Source organism: Neovison vison, chromosome 7 (assembly GCF_020171115.1).
Source record: "Neovison vison isolate M4711 chromosome 7, ASM_NN_V1, whole genome shotgun sequence".
NCBI classification, from domain to species: domain Eukaryota; kingdom Metazoa; phylum Chordata; class Mammalia; order Carnivora; family Mustelidae; genus Neogale; species Neogale vison.
The window spans coordinates 195,056,036-195,075,115 of NC_058097.1; the positions used below are offsets into that span (position 1 = coordinate 195,056,036).

At 42.5% G+C, this 19,080-nt stretch overlaps 1 protein-coding gene across 3 annotated transcripts in view; it reads right to left on the bottom strand.

Annotated features, from left to right (window-relative positions):
* Positions 1-5,852: 5,852 nt before the first annotated feature.
* Positions 5,853-19,080, bottom strand: part of LPXN (leupaxin) — a 39,173-nt gene continuing 25,945 nt past the window's right edge. For all 3 annotated transcript variants that reach the window (XM_044259366.1, XM_044259365.1, XM_044259367.1), the window contains exons 7-11: positions 17,788-17,955; positions 16,593-16,766; positions 16,420-16,501; positions 7,384-7,532; positions 5,853-7,076 (exon numbers count right to left, since the gene is read on the bottom strand). In XM_044259366.1, coding sequence (XP_044115301.1) covers positions 6,807-7,076; positions 7,384-7,532; positions 16,420-16,501; positions 16,593-16,766; positions 17,788-17,955 — 843 coding nt within the window. In that variant the 3' untranslated portion in view covers positions 5,853-6,806. The remainder of the gene's footprint in view (positions 7,077-7,383; positions 7,533-16,419; positions 16,502-16,592; positions 16,767-17,787; positions 17,956-19,080) is intronic.

Genomic DNA, 19,080 nt, shown 5'->3' on the forward strand with positions numbered 1-19,080 from the left:
CTCCATGGCAATGCCAGAGACAGAAGTGATGGTGACTTCACGTAGCTGTTGGACTCTTTCGTCGATGCCTTTTATGTATGGTTTGGGGTGGTTTACAAAGCCCCTTTTTCCACTTATTATCTTGGTTAATCCTCACAGCAAACCCACGTGGGAGGAATTATTCCCCACATTTAGCCTATTACGAAACAGATTTGGAGAAGATAAGTGGCTTAACCAAGGTTAACGCACATTGCAAAGTGGAAGACTCAACATTGGAACTTTGATTTGTCTGATGCCAAAGCTACTCTTCTTGATACTATAACCCAAAAGTGGCAGCAGTGGCTCACTTTCCTGCCCTGGTGCCCTCACTTGTCTCCTGAAAATGTACCGCCCAGGCCATGTTTCTGAGACCAGCTTTGTTGCAGAGCCTCAGCCTAAGTGCCACTGTCCTAGGCAAAGATGAGGCACACTTTGGCCCGGTTCTAGTGTTATCACTAAAATTGAGTGATTTTGGCCTATTTGCATAATTGATCATCTTCTCCATAGGTAAATTGGAAATCATAATTCTTGCCCCCTCTCCTTCTCAATCCTCTCTACCATTTGCTACACTAGATGAAATTCATTAAGCTTTACAGAGCTGGGAGCATTTTAAAGCTTTATAAACAAAAGTATTGTTTTAAAGTATTATGATTATCAGTGATTGGAAAACTATCTGATGACTATTTGCTCATATGCTGACCCCTTCGTAACTTCCCCAACAGACGCTGTGAGTCCCCCACCCCCACCCCAGCCCCCCACCCCATATCAGTTGGCATTGGCTGCTTGGCGCACACTGATGTTCTTGGAAAGGTTTCAAGCACCTGTGACTTAGATGAGGGGCTTTCTTTGGCCACAGAAACATGTCTGGCTTACAAAGTAGGGCAGGCTAGAGGATGCAGAGTGGGGTAGTGGCACTGGTTGATATCCCATGGGTCCTACAATAAATTCCAGAGAGCCTCAAGAATCCTGAGCTCCATCTTCTTGCACACAGCAGTAACCTGTTCATCAGTGCACACTGACCTGGACTGCTTCTTCTTGCTGTCTCGTTTTCCCCTCTCTCCTACCTATATATCCAGAGACCCCCCCATCCCATCTCAGTAGACTATTACACACAAATCCTACCCTCAGGGTCCACTTCTAGAAAACCCAAACTCAGAGACACTCCAGAATAAGTAATAGCTTCCCCTGGCAGTTTGTATAAGGGGATGAAGTCAATGACAGACAACCCACTCCCCCCACACCCCCTGCCTTTCTCTGCCTCACAGAGAGTGTGTTATATGTCACCTTTATCTTAGCCATGTTTCTTCCTTTGCTGAAAGCTCTGGAAATTTCACCTTGCCTAACTCACAAGTTCCCTTACATATCCTTTAATTTTCTCCCCTCCCACTTTCCCTGCCGTTCAAATTTTTCAGATTATTTTAAGAGAATATCTCTCCTTCTAAGCTCCCCACTTTACTTTTGAGCCTCCAATATTTCTTTGACTCATGTCTGAAAAGGCAAGAGCACCTGGAGAGGGAAAGTCATGTTTTCCAAGTGTCATTGAACATAATGAAAATTGTCACCCTCAACCTCCGAAGCACTGAAAAGTGTCCTAAGATCTCCTCTCAGAATCACTATAAATGTCTTTTTTCTCTTCCTCAAACTCTTGTAAACCCAATTTTTGTCAAGTACCAAGTTCCAAGATAAAGGTAAATCCAAATCTCTTAAAATTTTCTAAATTTTCTTTCTTTTTTTTTTTGTTTGCAAGTAAAATATCAAGATTTTTCTAAAACTCTTTTCCTGATAAATACACAGCCTTACAATAACATTAAAGCTATGGTAGTTTTCTATGGATGAGCAGTAGATAAAGCAGCACATTTAACATCATTTCCAACACATTTTTGCATAGAGAATGACAGCACCCTCTTTTCCCTCCTTCCCCTTAGAGATGCTGATACGTATTACTCAGCTTTACCAACCACTTGGACAGGAGCAAGAAGTTTGTATCTTCCATATACAGCTATCCACAGGGTGCCTCAGACTTAAAATACGAAGTGTTTCCTTGTGCTCTCATGTAAAAAGCATTGAGAAGATGCGATGCTTGTCTAGTAGTTTTGCATGGTGACATGCAATGTACATACCCTACCACTGTTGGGTTTCTTCATTCATTGATCCATTCTTTCACAAGACTCTATGTCTATAAAGGAGAGAATATGTCTAATCTGATTACACAGTTCTTTGGTCACAGTATTCCAATACAAATCAGTTAAGCAAAAAAGAGGACTTATTTGCTCCCATGATTTCCCAGTCTGTGGCTAAGGGGTTGATATGGTAGGACTGAGTGGCTCAAGAAAAAGAAGACATGACCTCTTCCTTTTTTAAGATTTACTGTTTATTTGAGAGAGAGAACAGGGGCAGGGAGGGGAGGGGAGAGAGAGAATCCCAAGCAGACTCCCCACTGAGCATGGAGTCTGACTTGGGGCTTGACTTTACAACCCTGAGATTGTGACCTGAGCCCAAATATGGAGCCCAACACTCAACCAACTGAGCTACGTAGGTGTCCCAAGATATGAAATCTTCATGACTCAGCAATTCTTTCCTCAATGTTGGCTTCTCTCAGGTAGACTCCCTATATGTCACTAAAGAGATATATGTCAGCAGCAATAGGATTTTATTATGGTCACTGCTAGAATCTCAACCAAATGAGAATAGCTCTTTCCCAATAAACCCAGCAAAGGGCCTGGGAGAAATCTAATTAGATTTGTTTGGGTCACATGTCTACTCCTGATCTAATCACCTTGGTCCAGAAGAACAAAGCACACTTACTGGTCAGGCCTGAGATGTGTGTCCATCCCAGAAGCTAAGGGATGGACATCCCCACCCAACCACCTAGGCTGAAGATGGGAGCCTGTGGTACTCCCATTCAATTTCACATCCTCGATTATATCCAGTCACAGGACATAATTTAGGTTTAATTAACTTGAGTTGACATACTTTAAGTTGGGTTCAAAGGAAGTGAAGTCCTCTTTGATTTCCTGGTCTGCTCACGCTGAGCTATAGAAGTTGCTCCATCCGTACCTGTGACCTGAGATATTGTCTCAGTGGAATTGCAGTAGTTATCCCAGGCCAAAATGTTCCTGCTAGTAAGATACAGTATTTGGTGAGATGTGGTGATATTCAAAATAGGAGGTAAGAAGAATCGCTCAGCAGGATGCAAGTAGGTCTATTCAATTGTCCAGAATCCATGATCTGTGAACCTAAATGCAGTTAGGACATATCTTCCCACAGAAAATTAATTTAGGTACCATGTGTTTACCATATCTAAGAAGGAGAAAGCTCTTACATAAAGTGCCTCCTTTCTTACAGAATAAATTTGAGACATTGCTGCCTCCTGGCAAAGTTATAAATTTGTAACAAGCACAACTCAAGCCCAAGCTCTTATCTGAGACTTCTCTCTGTCTCATGCAGTGGATCCCAGTAGATTTCCACTTCTCCTTTGAGCTCTTGGTTCTCATGTGCTGCCCTGATGGTGGGTTCTGCCTGGTAACACAGCCTCCACAGTATGTAGGGGGTAGGTGGTCCCTTTTCTCAGCGCTGTGTGAGTGGCTGCCACCACTGCCCTTAGTAGGCACCTGCTCATGCCCAAGACAACTGCCCCTAAAGAAAGTTGTCCCTCCTTCTCATCTTTATTTCAGCCAGAAGAGCTCCCTCTTTGGATTCCAAGACTGAGGCTGCTTTTGATGCTTCCTGATGCTGTGTCTTGAGGGTCCCAGAGAAGGCCTGGGCTTCTGCCCCCCAGTCTTCATGATACCATCATTCCTGGCTCTCCTGTTTCAGACTTCTGTTAAGTTCTGACATGTTCCCTCGGGGCACTAGAAATATCTGCTTGCTTACCTTCTGTATTACTTTGAAACTCAGAAATGCTTTTAGGTTTTTGCTTTTGAATATATAATCCTGCAAATTTGAGAGTCTTTACCGCCTCCACACCTGTACCCAGATTTTTAAAGTATTCACACCTCCTCCACACAGCCCTTGTGTTTTCAGGAACTTAGCCCTGCCCCTAACTCTAGGAATGGTCTGGTGTGTCTTAAGCCAAGCTGCATAATCCAATCTCTCAGTAAAAACTAATGGTGAGTAATGACCGAAGCTACTTTGGAGAGGATAAATCTCAGGACCTTCACTTGCAAAGCTGGAGAAAAGGGCTCTTCCTCCCTCTACTGGTCATGAGAGAGACAGCATGCGAAGGGTAGCCAGCCGAAGTACTGCTACAACTTTCACGGAAAAATAATTGTTCACCTCCCCTTCCAATTTACCCAAATTCCCTACTCCTCTCTAATGCCCCTTGTCCTCCATGCTATTTGTTATGCTCCACAGATAAGTGAAGGGGAGGTGAACCATGAGAGACTATGGACTCTGAAAAACAGTCTGAGGGGTTTGAAGTGGCGGGGGGTGGGTGGGAGGTGGGGGTACCAGGTGGTGGGTATTATAGAGGGCACGGCTTGCATGGAGCACTGGGTGTGGTGGAAAAATAATGAATAATGTTTTTCTGAAAATAAATAAATTGGAAAAAAAAAGAAAAAAAAATTTTAAAAATTTAAAAAAATAATAATAATTGTTGTCCTTCACCTTGAAGGACTCTATCCTTATCCCAAAGAATAACTGGCCATATGAATTGAGAAGTTTCTCCTTGAGAAACCCATGTATGTGGATATAGATATAGGTACAGATATAGATATAGGTACAGTGTTCACTGGTAGAAAAGCCCCATTCCTTTTTTCAAAGCTAGAAGTTACTCAGAACCAAGAGTGAACAGGTAGACGACCAGTTTGTGTAACAGAATTTCTCTTGTTTTTTTGTTTCCCGAGGAAAACTTCTTGTGAATGGTCTCCTAGCTGCTAAGACGCCCTGAATGCAGCATCTCTTTTTGAGCAAATAATACCACTTACATTCATCGTAAGGCGAAAAAGTCTTCACTTCTTAGTTGCACCTGGTCAGCACTGCCTTTTCTCCGACTTCTTAAATATATAGATTCTACCAATATTTCGAAATAGCCAATCCTTAAGAAAGAAAAGTGTTAGCACCTGAACATTCTTCCTTAAGGGCTAAAACCTCGAGCATACGTTGCCAAAGCGCCAAGGCAGCCGTGAACACGGTCTTGTCGGCACCTGCACGTGACATTCCAGAGCGCAGCTACTGTGAGGAGGATGTTTGGAAGAACGAATACTCTGCTTGGTCTGGTCTCAACCGAAGAGGGCAAGAGGCCCGATGGCTCCGTGCGTGAAACTCCCACGTAGCTTGGATATGTTGAAGTTTCTGCTGTTACTTCCTTCTAATTCTCAAAACCCCCTTATGATATGACCCCATGGAGGAGAAAGATGTGACCAAGTTTAACAAGAATCATTCTCTAAGGAGCACGTTACCATACCAGTCTAAAGACATTAAATTGGTCGTATTTTTTTAAATAACTCTGGTAAAGGATTTTCCTCAATACCTTAAACTCTGGTTTGTTTTTTTTTAATAAATAATCACACAATTATTTTAAGACCATGGTAAGGAAGGCAGAGTACAGATCTTATCGATACCTCTTTTGAGGAACCAGGATTCCTTCCGAAGCTTACTTGAGATAGGACACGAGAAAGGCAGACTCGTCAATAACTAACAAGCTTTTCTGCAAATATACTTATGATGTGTTGCAGAGGAACAAATAATTAAATGGGGATTTTCTTGGGGCTTAGACTTCCTAATCCAAACTGGAAATTATCAGATGATCCTTTATAGCAACTTTCATTAGAGATGAAACAGCCACTTGTTTGTCTTTTTGAGATAATTATGAAGTTGAGAAAGATGTGTGGTTTTAAAAAAAACAGCTTTATTGAGATATAATTGGTATACAAAAAACTGGACTTATTTAATATATACAATTTAATGAGTTTGTAGAAATGCATACAAATAGGAATTTTCAAGTGTCTAGCAGAGATCTGATTTTTCACTTTGGGTAAACAAAGTGATGAAAACAATTTTAAGGGGCTTTGCCAGCTTTTAAGATGATTCAATCATGTCAGTGCAAAAAATGAAATAAAATGAATGTTATGGGCTCAAACTAAGAGAAAAGTTAGTAAACAGGAGTCCCTCCATTCAATTTCTTTTGGTTAAGAGAAAGTGCCTATTGTATGGAAGTAAACAAGAGATAGATAAGGATTTAACGGCACAGAGTGTTGAGCATATAACACAGGAAGCAGTTTATCTACAAACACAACAATAAGTTGTTAAAACTAAAACCGGTTTTATTTATCAATGATGTCAGTACTGGAAGTAGTCCAGTTAAAATCTACTTCCTCTTGAAATAGAGAAGAAGTACACTGAAGAGAGACGCAGAGGGCTTCAGAGGGGCCTCAGGACCCCTGACAGTGAGGATAATGCATTGGTCATGGGAAAGTGAGTCAGGGGAGAATGAGGGAGGCGTGAAAAGGCCCAGTGACGAGGCCAAGGCAGGAGTGAAAATGGGAGAAATCTGAGAAAACTGGTGGTGGAATGAATGTGCACATGTGGAAGACACAGCTGCAGAGGTTCTAGAAGGAGGACCTAGATCTAAATCCAGATACTTGATTAAGGAAAAAAAAAAAAAAAAAAAAAGACTAGAAATGTAAAACCAAAGACGACAAGCCTAGGCACGTAACAACTAGAAGTTCATCACCTTTACTTTCCCTATATGCCCACTGAGCTGAAGAGCAGTAACAACGAAGTATACTCCTTTCCCTCCTGGTTTAAATTTTGTAGGGGATCTACGGAGACTGTGGGTTCAGCTGAGATTACAGTGGGAAGAGTTTCGTGAAGCAGGGCTGACAATAGGTCTTGTCATCCTGCTCCCTGAAGATGCCCTTTGACAGCTGTGTCAGGCAGAAGGCACAGACGAAGTGCTCGGGATGGAACTTGTGGCCCATGGCACTGATGCAGCGGCCGGTGATGGGCTGCCCGCACCCGTGGCAAAGTGTTCCCCGGCGCTGATGGTAATGGAGCTCACAATACGGACGTCCGTCCAGTTCAAAGAAGGAGCCGGAAGAGAAACTGCTGAAGCAGTCCTGGGGGACAGGGTGAAGGGAAAGAAAAGGAATGCAGATGTCAAGAGAAGAATATCAGCAAAGTAAAACTTGCAGCCTTGAACTTCCTGCCAGCTACCCGACCAGTGGAGGCGAGAATATCACCCACTTGCAAAAGAGATGAGCAAATGCCTACAGCCTCTTTTACCAGGCCCACAGTAATCCCTCCCCTCAAGCTGGTGAGAACCACCCTCAAGAAGGTGAACCTTCTTTCCAGTTGCCGTTCTGCCCCTCAGAAAGGAAGACCCTTGACTTTGCCTAAGTCCAAAAGAGAGGTGAGTGTACAGACCCCACACACAAAGCATTCCGGGTGCCAGACGGTGTCCATGGCTGAGAGGTAGTTTTCCAACACTGGGCGGTTGCAGCCACCACACTTGGGTGAGAACATGGCTAAGAAATCCTTCTTGCAATATGGCTTCTTGTCCTTCTCGTGAAAGCCTGAAAAGGTAAAATCAACAGTTCGCGGTGCAGGGTGACACCCTCCGCCAAGCTGGAGGCTGAGAAGAGACCAATGATTTCAATTCTCCCGAACTCAGTGTCCTCATGTTCAAGACCAACCTCAACAGCTCATTATAAGAAGTACATGAGAAATAATAAATAAATAAATACAGGAGATAATGGGGGACAGGTGCATTAGTGCTGGGCCTGGCTCATACCCAGCCTTTCGTATTAGGGTCTATTTCTGCTCAACATCTCTGCACTAAGTATCACACTGGCCTGCACACAGCTCTGCCCCAGGCTTTGGTGTGGCTAATCATACCTTATCATTCAGAAATTGGTTCAAATTTCACCCTATCAGACGCACCTCTTATCAGCCCATATCTGTCACTTCATCTTTTCTAAAATCATCTTTCTAGCATTTACCATCATCTGAAACCATCTTTGTGGTCTGTCTTCCTGCAGTGGAGCATTAGCTCTGAAACTACATACTGTTGGGCTTGTCATGTTATAACTCTAGTACCTAAAACAGCACCTGGAGAAAAGGCCTTAATCTTTAAAAAGAAAGTGCTATGAAATAATAATTTCTAAATGGATACAAGATTCTAAGTGTAACGATTCAAACCACACAAAGGCTTGAGTCAAAAATGAGTGGGTTCCTCGTGAACCTGGGAATGAGAAAACTGTAGTACTCATGGCTCAAATTTCAAAAGCAAGTTAAAAATCAATAAATTTTGCTCCATTAAAAATATATATGAATGACTTGTGCATGACCAAGAGCACCATAAGCAAAAGCAAGATGAGGGACAAACCTATCTGCCGATTATATCTCAGAAAAATTGTGGATGGGCTGATAAAGCAAGTACGTTAAACATCATGAGGAAGCAGCCACCATCAAATCAAGAATATGGAACATCGGGGCACCTGGGTGGCTCAGTGGGTTAAAGCCTCTGCCTTCGGCTCAGGTCATGATCCCAGGGTCCTGGGATCGAGCCCCACATCGGGCTCTCTGCTCCGCAGGGAGCCTGCTTCCTCCTCTCTCTCTGCCTGCCTCTCTGCCTACTTGTGATCTCTGTCTGTCAAGTAAATAAATAAAAATCTTAAAAAAAAAAAAAAGTCTTTATAAAAAAAAAAAAGAATATGGAACATGTTATCAGACATAGGTTCCAGTTTCTTAACAAATTAATGGTATTTTAAAAAATGGGGAAGAGAGGATCATTACAGGATTTTTAAATTTTGAGAGAGAAAATGGCCAAATGCAAGGCATACGTTTTGCCTGGACCCAACAGATTCAAACAAACCAAGTAAACAATGTAGTTTCAGAAATCTGAGTTTAGATGTGGGTTTTATATGATAACGAGGAATTAATAGTTTCACTAGGTGTTAAAGTAGTTATGTTTAAAAAAAGTCTTGATTAATCAAAGATGACGCATGTTGAAGTATTAATGGTGACCTAAGATTTCTTTGATTTGCTTTTAAATATTCCAGCAAGAAAAAGGGGTAGACAGGTGAGTGGAGGTTAGAGGAAATTAGTTTGGTAAAACAGATAGTTGGTGAACCAGGCAGGAAGCAATTTCCAAAATAAAAAAAAAATAATCAATTTGTTAATGTATAAGGCTTTCTCTTAAATACTCTAATACTGGATATTTTTACAGTTGGGCTCATGTTAAAACCCTGCCTTGAGTCTTATACATCCTATGCCCAGATAAAGAAGGATGAGAAACCCAAGGGATTACTCTTTTTATACCCTTTAAAATAAGTCATCCTGGGGCCCTTGGGTGGCTCAGTTGGTTAAGTATCTGCCTTTGGATCCGATCATGATTCCAGGGTCCTGGGATCAAGTCCCTACATTGGGCTCCCTGCTCAGCAGGGAGTTTGCTTCTTCCTCTGCCTCTTCCCCAGCTTGTGATCTCTCTTGTTCAAATAAATAAATAAAATCTTTAAAAATAAACAAATAAAATAAGTTGTCCTCATAAAGAGACAAATAAGACGAAACGCTTTTAGCTGTAATATGTTCAACATGAGTAAATCATGAAACTCAAAAGAAAAAAGTAAAGTTCTAATTTTTGCTAATTAGGAGGTTCAATTTCTAATTTTAGCTAAGTAGTAAAAATAGTGTTAAATAAGTCTACCTAATACCGGAAAATATATGGGAGTGATTCACGTATTTATATATTCCCAGTGACAAAGTTAAATGTTAGTATTCTTTTGGAAAATCATTTGGTAATGTTTATCAAGAATTTTTTAAAAAAGATATAAATATCTTTCTCCTGGGAATTAATCCATACAAATAACTGAAAGAAAATATTATGTTTAAAGATAATCACTGCAGTGCTACTAACACACAAGAAGTAATCTAAATATACTATTAGGAACACAGTTGTTTATAATATTTGGAACTATAAATAAAGCTTTTAAGCACATACTTTTTATAATTTGTTTACATAAAGCCCTAATGGAATAATTGATATTATTAAAATTATTATTATAAAATTATAAAGTCACACGAGGAAATTCTTAAGTGATGAAAAGGACTTTTAGGTACACCTAACTAATTATGGTATTTTGCATAAATACCAAATGTAGAAAAATATTACTAGAGAAACTTTTTTTATGTTGTATTTGTTAACAAGGGTAATAGATTATAAGTGAAGATTTCCGCAAGGTTTTTTTTAATCATCTTTACATTTAAAAAAGAAAAATATAATAAATTAGTTCATCTTCAAGCACCTATTTAAGTAATATGTGCCCTCTGCCTTGAGAAGCACTTCTCTAAGATTCCCAGACAGTTTGGTCCTCCACCTCATGGAGGGGCGTGTTCAACAGAACAACAGACCCACCTACCCTGTCTCAAACAGCACCCTATCACTCCTTCTCCTAAAATGGTGGGTAAGTTGTAAGTGAATTATAAGCATAGAGCGAGTGAGTTAATTAGCTGGCTAGTTCTGATGATTATCGGTCTCTCTCAACTAGAATATATGCACCATGAGGGCGGAAACTCTGTCTTTTGTTGCCGTATCCCTTGTACCTAGAACAGTACTTAGACACACAGATAGTAGTTGCTCAATAAATATTTACTGAATGAGCAGACATGTCAACAATGTTACAACTGCACAACTGAGACCATCAGAGGCTCCAGAAGTATGCTGTGGTTTAGAGCCCCTCCAGGACTGACCATAATATGGGTAAACAGGTGCCCTCTTCTGTAAGGAACTCTCCTTAGCATCCGTCAGGAGAGCCCGTCTAATGCGAAGATGACCACCAGCAATCCCATTTACATAGCACGTGCTTTATAGCGGTTCCAAATGAGGGCTCTACCTGTGGTACTAAATTGAAATTGAATTCTTCACAGCAATGCTCCCATCTCACAAAGGAGAAAAGGGAGGCTCAGAGAAATTACATATAACAAACTAGTCAACAGGGGACCTGATGTTCAAGTCTAGGCCTAACTTCAAAGCCTAACTTCAAAGACATACCCTTAATTTAAATATACCCTCGTGGTGACCTCTCTGTGAGGACTGATAGTATCAGCTGAGCCCAAAAGCTTTGTAAATATGAGAGCTCTACCTGTACTCGCACTCAAAGAGTATGTAAGCCAAGTGGACTGGAAAGCAGCCCACTGTGGAAACACACTTCTAGGAGCCCATTTTGATAGTGGTAGCCAGATCCAAAAAGGCAGTAAGAGCAGCCCAGGGTTTGGGACCCAAATCAGGCAACCACACTTTTTCTGTTCCCTCTGGTCACTTTTGGATATCCCTTGCTTTGTTCAACTAGGCTGTCTTTGAAGAGCAGACAACTGAATAGACTTCTGAGCCTATACATCGAAGAAACTAGTAATTTTATGAGCTGTCCTATGTTCTGCTAAAGCCCCTGAACACAGAACTCACTTTACTTTTTCCACTCTATCAAAGAACGTCTAGTCTGATCAAAGACAACAGAATGCAGGAAGGCCTACCACTTCAGAAGAACAAATCAGCACCCACAAACATCTTCCTTGTTTTTGTGTGGCCCGGTAGTTCTCAAATTCAGTGTGCATCCGGCAGGCACCTGGAGAGCTTGTCAATATGCAGATCGCTTGGGCCCCACCCCCAGAGCTTCTGATTCAGTAGATCGGGGGTGGGGTCCCCAAATTTGCATGTATGCTCCATAAAGCAAGTGACATAAAACTGAACTTGCCTGTAAGTAGGTGTTACTTGAGAAAATTATAAGACATGCCAAATGACCTGAGAATGACCCTCATCTAGGCATTTGCAGGGTAGCTGGTCACCAGAATAACACAGCAGGGAAGGAACAGCCTCTGTTTCAACTAGGGTGAGTCTCAGGAGAGGAATCAAAAGCAATCAGCCAAACTTGCTGTGATGTCCCTGCATTTAGTGATCCAATAAACTGAGAAAGTTTCAGCAGTAACTTTCCTGGAGGCTCTCTCTGGGGCCAATTACCTCTGGAGATCGGATAAGAAACACTAACAATTAAAAGTGCCAGAGAGAGAGAGAGAGGTATTTACACTCTGGGGAGGCTCCCAGCCACAGGGGAAATTAGGGAGCACCTGCTTGGCCTGGATAATGAACAATTTCAGAAGAAAGACACAGGCACTGAAGACCTGGTCCCTAGGGGAGGATGCTAAGGCCTGAAATGCTTAGAAACTTGAGCCTTCAAGAGGAATTTTCTGAACTGAAACAAAAATGCAGATGAATTTAATTTCCCAGAAGGTTCAGTAGTTAAGCTCTCATTATAGAAACTCCATGTGTGACTATGTGACCTGGGGTGAGGCCGGATGCCACCCAATTAACAGGCCAGCCATACGGCAGGAGACCCACTTACAGAAAGCAAAGGACAAAAACAAAAATAGAATGTAGGAGGAGCTTCTGATAACAAATGGCCTTCTTTTGTCACGTGTCTGAATAAATGCTTTAAGTGTGGCCTGGTGAGGATGTAAAGTCATAAGAGACTTGGGTCGTTAGAGGAGGCCAAAGTCAAGAACAGTGAGTATGAGCTCCCTTCATGGTGATTTCTGGTCATCCTATGGATGGGATACTTTTCTTTTGTATCTGACATCTCATCTTGAAACACGCCTGTTATTCTATGGCTCTGCTCACAGGAGACGTCCACAGCACGCTTGTCTGTGGGCAGTAAGCACTTGCTGACTGTTCTATTCAACTGACTCTCCCACTTCTGTGGCTACCAATACAATATAAATTTACCAGGACACACTTCAATATGATTTAGATTAAACCTCAATTTAAAAATCCTGCTTAACTAAAGCACAATCTAGAAGTGAAATTCCTAATGATTTGTGAAAAGCATTAAACAGGCTTCCGTGAACAAGCAAATTACTGCAAAGCAATTCGCTAGTGGATTATGTCAGCGCCACCGTTTCTGGGTCTATTGTCAAACAAGAGCGGAGCACGGCGGCACCACGGAAGTAAAGGGATCCAGCTGCAGAAGAAGAACTGAGTGTCTGTCTGGGGGCAGTTGTGATGATGTAGAAACAACACAGAACTTGCAGAAATGGGACCTGAGTTTTGGTTCCAACTCTTCGACTTTCTGGCTGTATCACTTTAAGAAAATTGTGTTACCTCCCTGAGGCTCAGTGTTTCCATCTATAACTAGGTAAAATATGGGATAAAAATACCCTCACCAGACTGTGGTGGGGATTAAATGAATAATCGTTAGGAATGTGCATAATAACCCTCCTGACATTTAGGTGAGTCTCCGTGCCAGTGAAGGGCAGGATTCATGGGATTATTTTCACTCCCTCTTGAAACACCACCGACACGATAGTTAAAGAATTATTCAAAATAGAAATACCCACAAGGAATAGGAGAAAAGAAGAGGAGATGCCATCGATGAGACATCAATAAAGTTTTCCAAAATTTTAAGTCGGTGTGAGAGTGGCAACGAGCTTGGCAAACAAGGAAACTGAAGCCTGCGTTTCTCCCGAGGGGAGGGGCCCAGACACTTCAGGCTGGCCTTCTCCATCGCGTCAGAGGGGCTCAGAAAGTGAATGTACAAAATAGTCTTCAAGGCTGGAAACAGACTGGCTGAAGAGCAGTGACTAATTCGGGAACTATCACACCAGGGGATCTCAGGCACTAAAAGACCTACCATATGAACAGTCAGGGGTCTCCCAACCAAATGACTGGAGCATGCTACCTGCATACCACACAGCTGAGTCCACCAGTTGACAAGTTCTGCTTATACCCACAGAGCTTCCAATTAACATTTTAGGGGCAACCAAAGATCAGCAGCATTTGGCCGAGACTGGTGTAACAAGGTGTAAGGCACAAGATCTAATGGATGTCAATTACAAATTGGGCTTTAAGACATTCCTCAAAGTAGATAGCCATAGACTGTTTATATGATTCTTGAACTCCTCACTCCCTGTGAGGATATAAAACAGGGAGGGAGGAAAGAAATTTGAGAGAGGGATTCCTTTGGAGAAAGCTATGGGTGCTCTACCACCATCACACAGCCAAGAGGGATGGTCTGGCATGGTTCCCGCTAACCTCAGGTCAAGAGAGGGACCTCAGTAAAGCCACTCAGCGATCTGGGTATGTGTCCCGAGCCATCAGTGGGATATAGTTGATGGAAAAAGTCCATGAGTGAGTCTGGCTGAATAGGGAAACACAGCTGTTAACTGACTATAATCCCACTGAGTGTAGGGAAAAGGTGCCAGTTTCCCATGGTCCATATAGGAAAGTGTGAAAGAGATATCTGAGACCACTGTGATCACTTCTAAGAGATCACCAGGAGGGAACAATGAAAACCCTGCAAAACTGATCTCTGGAATGGGTCCTTCAATGTGCCAAGCAGAAAACAGCTGGCTAAGAGTCTGAAGTTGGACCTGTACCGAATTCACAAAAGCATCCAAGGGGAAAAAAAAGTTAAACATCTGCCAGGTCCAGAGAGCATGAAGCAAATTTACAGCATTGAGCAAGTTAGGACTTCCCTGCCCTCCAGGTTCAACTTCCTCCCTGCCAGTTTCAACCCTGAAGGGGTCAGATATCAAGATGAGCAACAGGGGTGAGGGTAGTGGATGCTAAAGGCAGGAAAGGACAGAGGAAGGGCCACAGCACCCTTCCCTGGTCTCCAGCAGTGTAAAGGCCCGAACAGGGGACAGCAGCAGTCACTTTAGTATGCATGTATGTGTTGGTTTATTTATTAAGTGGCGGTCACTTTAAGTAAGTTGGATGCTTTAGCTATTACACAGATGGAATTACCCAAGGACTGAGTTTTGTGTCTGAAACTGATTTTCTATTTAGAACTGTTTATTAAGAGTCATCAGAAAAGACATGAGGCTGCCCAAGTTTTTATTTAGTTAAGAGGTGAATAGTTTCCCTGCTAAGTTAATTCAAAGAGGACAGGAAAAAAAAATAATAAAGAAGCTTTCTGATTCCACGCATGAGTCATACTTGTTCCAAGTAAACATAAAAAGAAGTCAGGAAAAAAAAAAAATCAAAGTTAAGGCAGAAAAAAGAAGGAAAAAAAAACTTGCGAAGACAGAAGGACCAATCACACAGAAAGGACCAGGAATAAGAACAAAATCTTAAAAGCTTCTCAACCACAGAAACTGGAAGACAGTGAAACGATGTCTTCAGAATTATAGGGGAAAACAGTTTCACCTAGAATTCTATGCCCAGGCAACTTAAGGTAGACAAGAGAATTACAGTATTTTCAGATATTTTAAGGTCTCAAAAGTTTTACCTCCTCTTCATTCTTTCCTGATTGCTGCTTCACTAAAATAAAGGTAGTAACATGTATTAAAAGACCAGGGATCCAGGAAACAGAGAACCCAAAGATAAAAGCAGTCAAGCAGCAAAAGGAATTCCCAAGACAATGGCCAAGAGTAAATGCTTCACAGCAGGCCTGAGGAGAAACCATTGCAGACGGGGGCAAGAGGATGGAAGTCTCCTGGAAGGATGTTTCCAAGACAAAACCAGTGGGACTGACCCACTACCAGATGCAGCTGACTATTTTGAGAATGATTTCCCAGCTCTGTCACATCAATTAGAGGCAGGTACAAAGAAAATTAAGCTAGTGAAAAAAGAAATCTAAATATTAACTTCAGGGAAAAAATTATATGAAAAGGATACCATGATAGTGATACTAATTTTTACTGTGTTTCCATGTGCCAGGCACTGTTCTAAACACTACACTGTCATTGTATCTTAAAATCCTCATAATTACTCTGTAAGGCAAAATTACAGGGTAGGAATTATTACCAGGCCCATTTCACCAATAAGGAAAGCAAGGTACAGAGGGGTTAAATCACTTGAATAAAATCCTATCGCTAATAAATACCACAGCCCAGATTTGAACCATGTAGTCTAAACTCTTAAAATCTGTGCTCTGTTGTAACCATGCTTTGCTATAGGGCTCAACAATGAACAATATTTTCATGACTGTGAATATGTGCACATTGAATACTGGTCTGACCTACAATTATGACCTGATTCTATTCCGAGAGAAAATGGGGGGAGAGGAAGAATGTTGGGGGTAAAGTGGGGTAGTAAATCCTCTTTCCTGGTAGGAAGATAATATATAATGGTTAAAATTAGAAGAGAAAAAAAAATCAACCTATAGTAACAGATATATTACAGAAGAAAAAGCTGAAAACATTTGGAGAGGATAACTGGATTTGGGGGGTAGAGAAAGGAAAATCAAGGGACTGATGCTTTTCACTATAATATTTGAGCTTTTAAACTATGCATTTGCATTTCTTCAAGAAAGCAATTTAAATGATATTTGTAAGTATTGGGGAAAGGTAAGGAGGGGTGGCATCTAGTACTAAAATGGGCATATGGACACTGGCGGCAGGAACCGGGACTAGGCAGCAAACCAAGGAAAAGCTCTGCTGGTCTTCTTGCAACCCCAAGAAGGGACCTACCTTCTGCACCAAACACCTCTCCACAGTGAAAGCAGAAGAAGTGCTCTGGGTGCCAGGTTTGGTTCATTGCTGTCAGCACTTTCTGGAAAAGGAACACACAGAGCCGTATTAGAAAGCCACAGAGCTATAAACCAGGACTGTGGTGCAGGAGCAGGAGAAGGGGGACGACTTACATCCAGGATGGGAGCAGCACAGTAAGCACAGCGTGGGGAAAAGAGATCATGGTAGTCCTTGGGGCAGTAGGCCAAGCCACTCCGCTCAAAGAAGGGCTGGGGGCCGATCTCCTCCTTGCAGTGAGTGCAGACAAAGTGCTCTGGATGCCACACTTGCCCTAGAGCATGGATCACCTGGGGACGAAATAAAGCATGGCAGCCATGGCAGCTGGGGGCTGGAGGTCCTACCGGTCACACAATCTGGGACAGCACTTTTCCCACAGTATTCCATGCAAACGGCACCTCCTGGGGTGACCCAACACGGAGGTCTAGACCCAGGTCCCTTCTACGGAGTTTGTTGTCCATGCTTTATGGATAGTAAAAGGGTGCCCAGTTTCCTGACTAATCATGCTGATAAAAGTCTGTGGGTGTTCGTTAGGTGCTCTGGAGGGTGGGGGAACCAAACCTGAGCATAGTAGAGACAGACAGGGAGGGGTAACTACTTTCTGGCCTGGAAGGGATCCCTGGAAGAGGAAAAGGCCAAATGAGAGTTTTATTCCTCTGGTCTGAGCACCTCACTCCTGCCCCATGCTATATCAGGGCTCAGAGCCCTCTATTGTGGCTTTGGTGAAGGATGATGTAGAGTTGGAGTCTGTGGCCATGAGTTGGAGCTGAGTCAGCTGAAAATTACCATCAATCAACTTGACTGCGAACATTGGGACAGAGGGGCCATGGGAAAGTCCCTCTCGGGACCGGATGTACAGAAAAGCAGTTATGAGTCACACTCAGGAGTCAGGCTCCCCTGGTTCAAATCTCCCCTCTACCTCTTTCTAGACTTGGACATGTCAGTTATCAACCCGGAGTCCTTGGTTCCCTCGTCTTTACAAAGGAACCATATTACAGTCTCCCTTGCAGGGTTGATGTGACCATTAAATGAATCTTTATACTCATTTAATAAAATGAGTCTTTTATTCATCTAATAATGAATTTAATAAAATTCATTTCATTTCATTCGTAAAACTTCATTTAATAAAATGACTCATTTTAAAAAACGAGTCTTTATACTCATACTGGCAAAGCACTCGGCTCAGTGCCCGGAGCACTGTAAGGGATGAGTGATTACTAGCTACCATGAAGACATCTTAGAAAGTGATAGAGCAATCCTTGGTGGGACAGCAGACAGCTGGCTACAGGACCACAGCCTGGCCCATCACACCTTCCCAGCAATCGGTTTCCGACAGGAAGCACAGTGGCCCTTAGACACTGTGGCAACTCCAAGGTCCTGCAGATCCTGCTCCAAATCCCCCAGCATTGAGTCCAGGGAGGCCTTGGGATCCTGCTTATTCGCTGGGTGTTTCTTGCTGGCATCTGCTTTCACTGCAACCTGGCACCAGGGAAAGAACCATGAACAATCAGTCTCGTGAATATCTGCCCTCACTGGCATCTTCTACATGAACCCTTAAGCTCACCTCTACAGACTAATGTTTTCTTCTGTACCCAACCTCCATCCAAGGCACTGGAAGAGTCCAACATTGTAACACCAATAAAAATGCTTCCATCTCCCTTTTATCCTGAATTCCTCAGGCCAGGTGAAACACCAGTAATCTTCCTCCATTTGTAAATCTTTTCTGACCATGAGAAATTGAGTACACTGAAGATGCTACCTTTCCTCACTCCTTCAATGACCACAGGTCAACAATTACTTGTATCTTCTTTTTACCCATTTATTCTACAGTGTTTCTTGAGCACCTAGTTTATGATGGTCACAGTTCCAGACTCTTGGTATAGAGCCTTGCACATGGCAACCAAGAAAGTCTGCCGTCATGATGGAGTTTGCTTTACTGGGAGACAGACAATACATGGATTAAATGAATGTATGATGTGATGTCAGGCAGACATGAGACATAAGTCATTTATCAAGACAGAAGTGCCAGAGGGTGGGACAGTGAAAGAGAACTGATTTAGATGAGAAGACCCTCTAAGGAGGTGGCATTTGCACAGATGCACTGAGGGGCCCAGAAATACTGAATTGGTGGGAAAAGCACTCCAGAGGGAAGGAAGGCCCAGAGGAAGGGAACAGTTTGGTATGTTAGGAGAAAAGTCAGAAAGATTGGGGTGGGGGTGCTGGAACAGAGGGAGGGGGGGAGAAGGGGATGAAGAGAGAGGCAAAGATCGTGTGGGGCCCTCATGGTAAACTCAGGTTTTATTCCAAGGGCGATGGAGCCTCTGGAGGGGTTCAGGCATGAGAAGGAAAGAACCTGACCCACAAGATCCCTGTGGTAGCTGAGGGAGGAGTTAAGTGTGGACAAGCAAGAGTGGAATCAGAGACCCTAGCTTGGAAGGAGATTATTGTTAACAGTTCAAACCAGAAATAGTGACTTGGTCCAGGGTTAGCAGAGAAGGTGATGAGAAGCTGGTAAGACTAACTCATGGACTGGATTTATTTAAGGAACCTCCCCCACCAAATAGTTATTAGAACCCACTCAGAAGAAAAGCCTCAAATTACAAA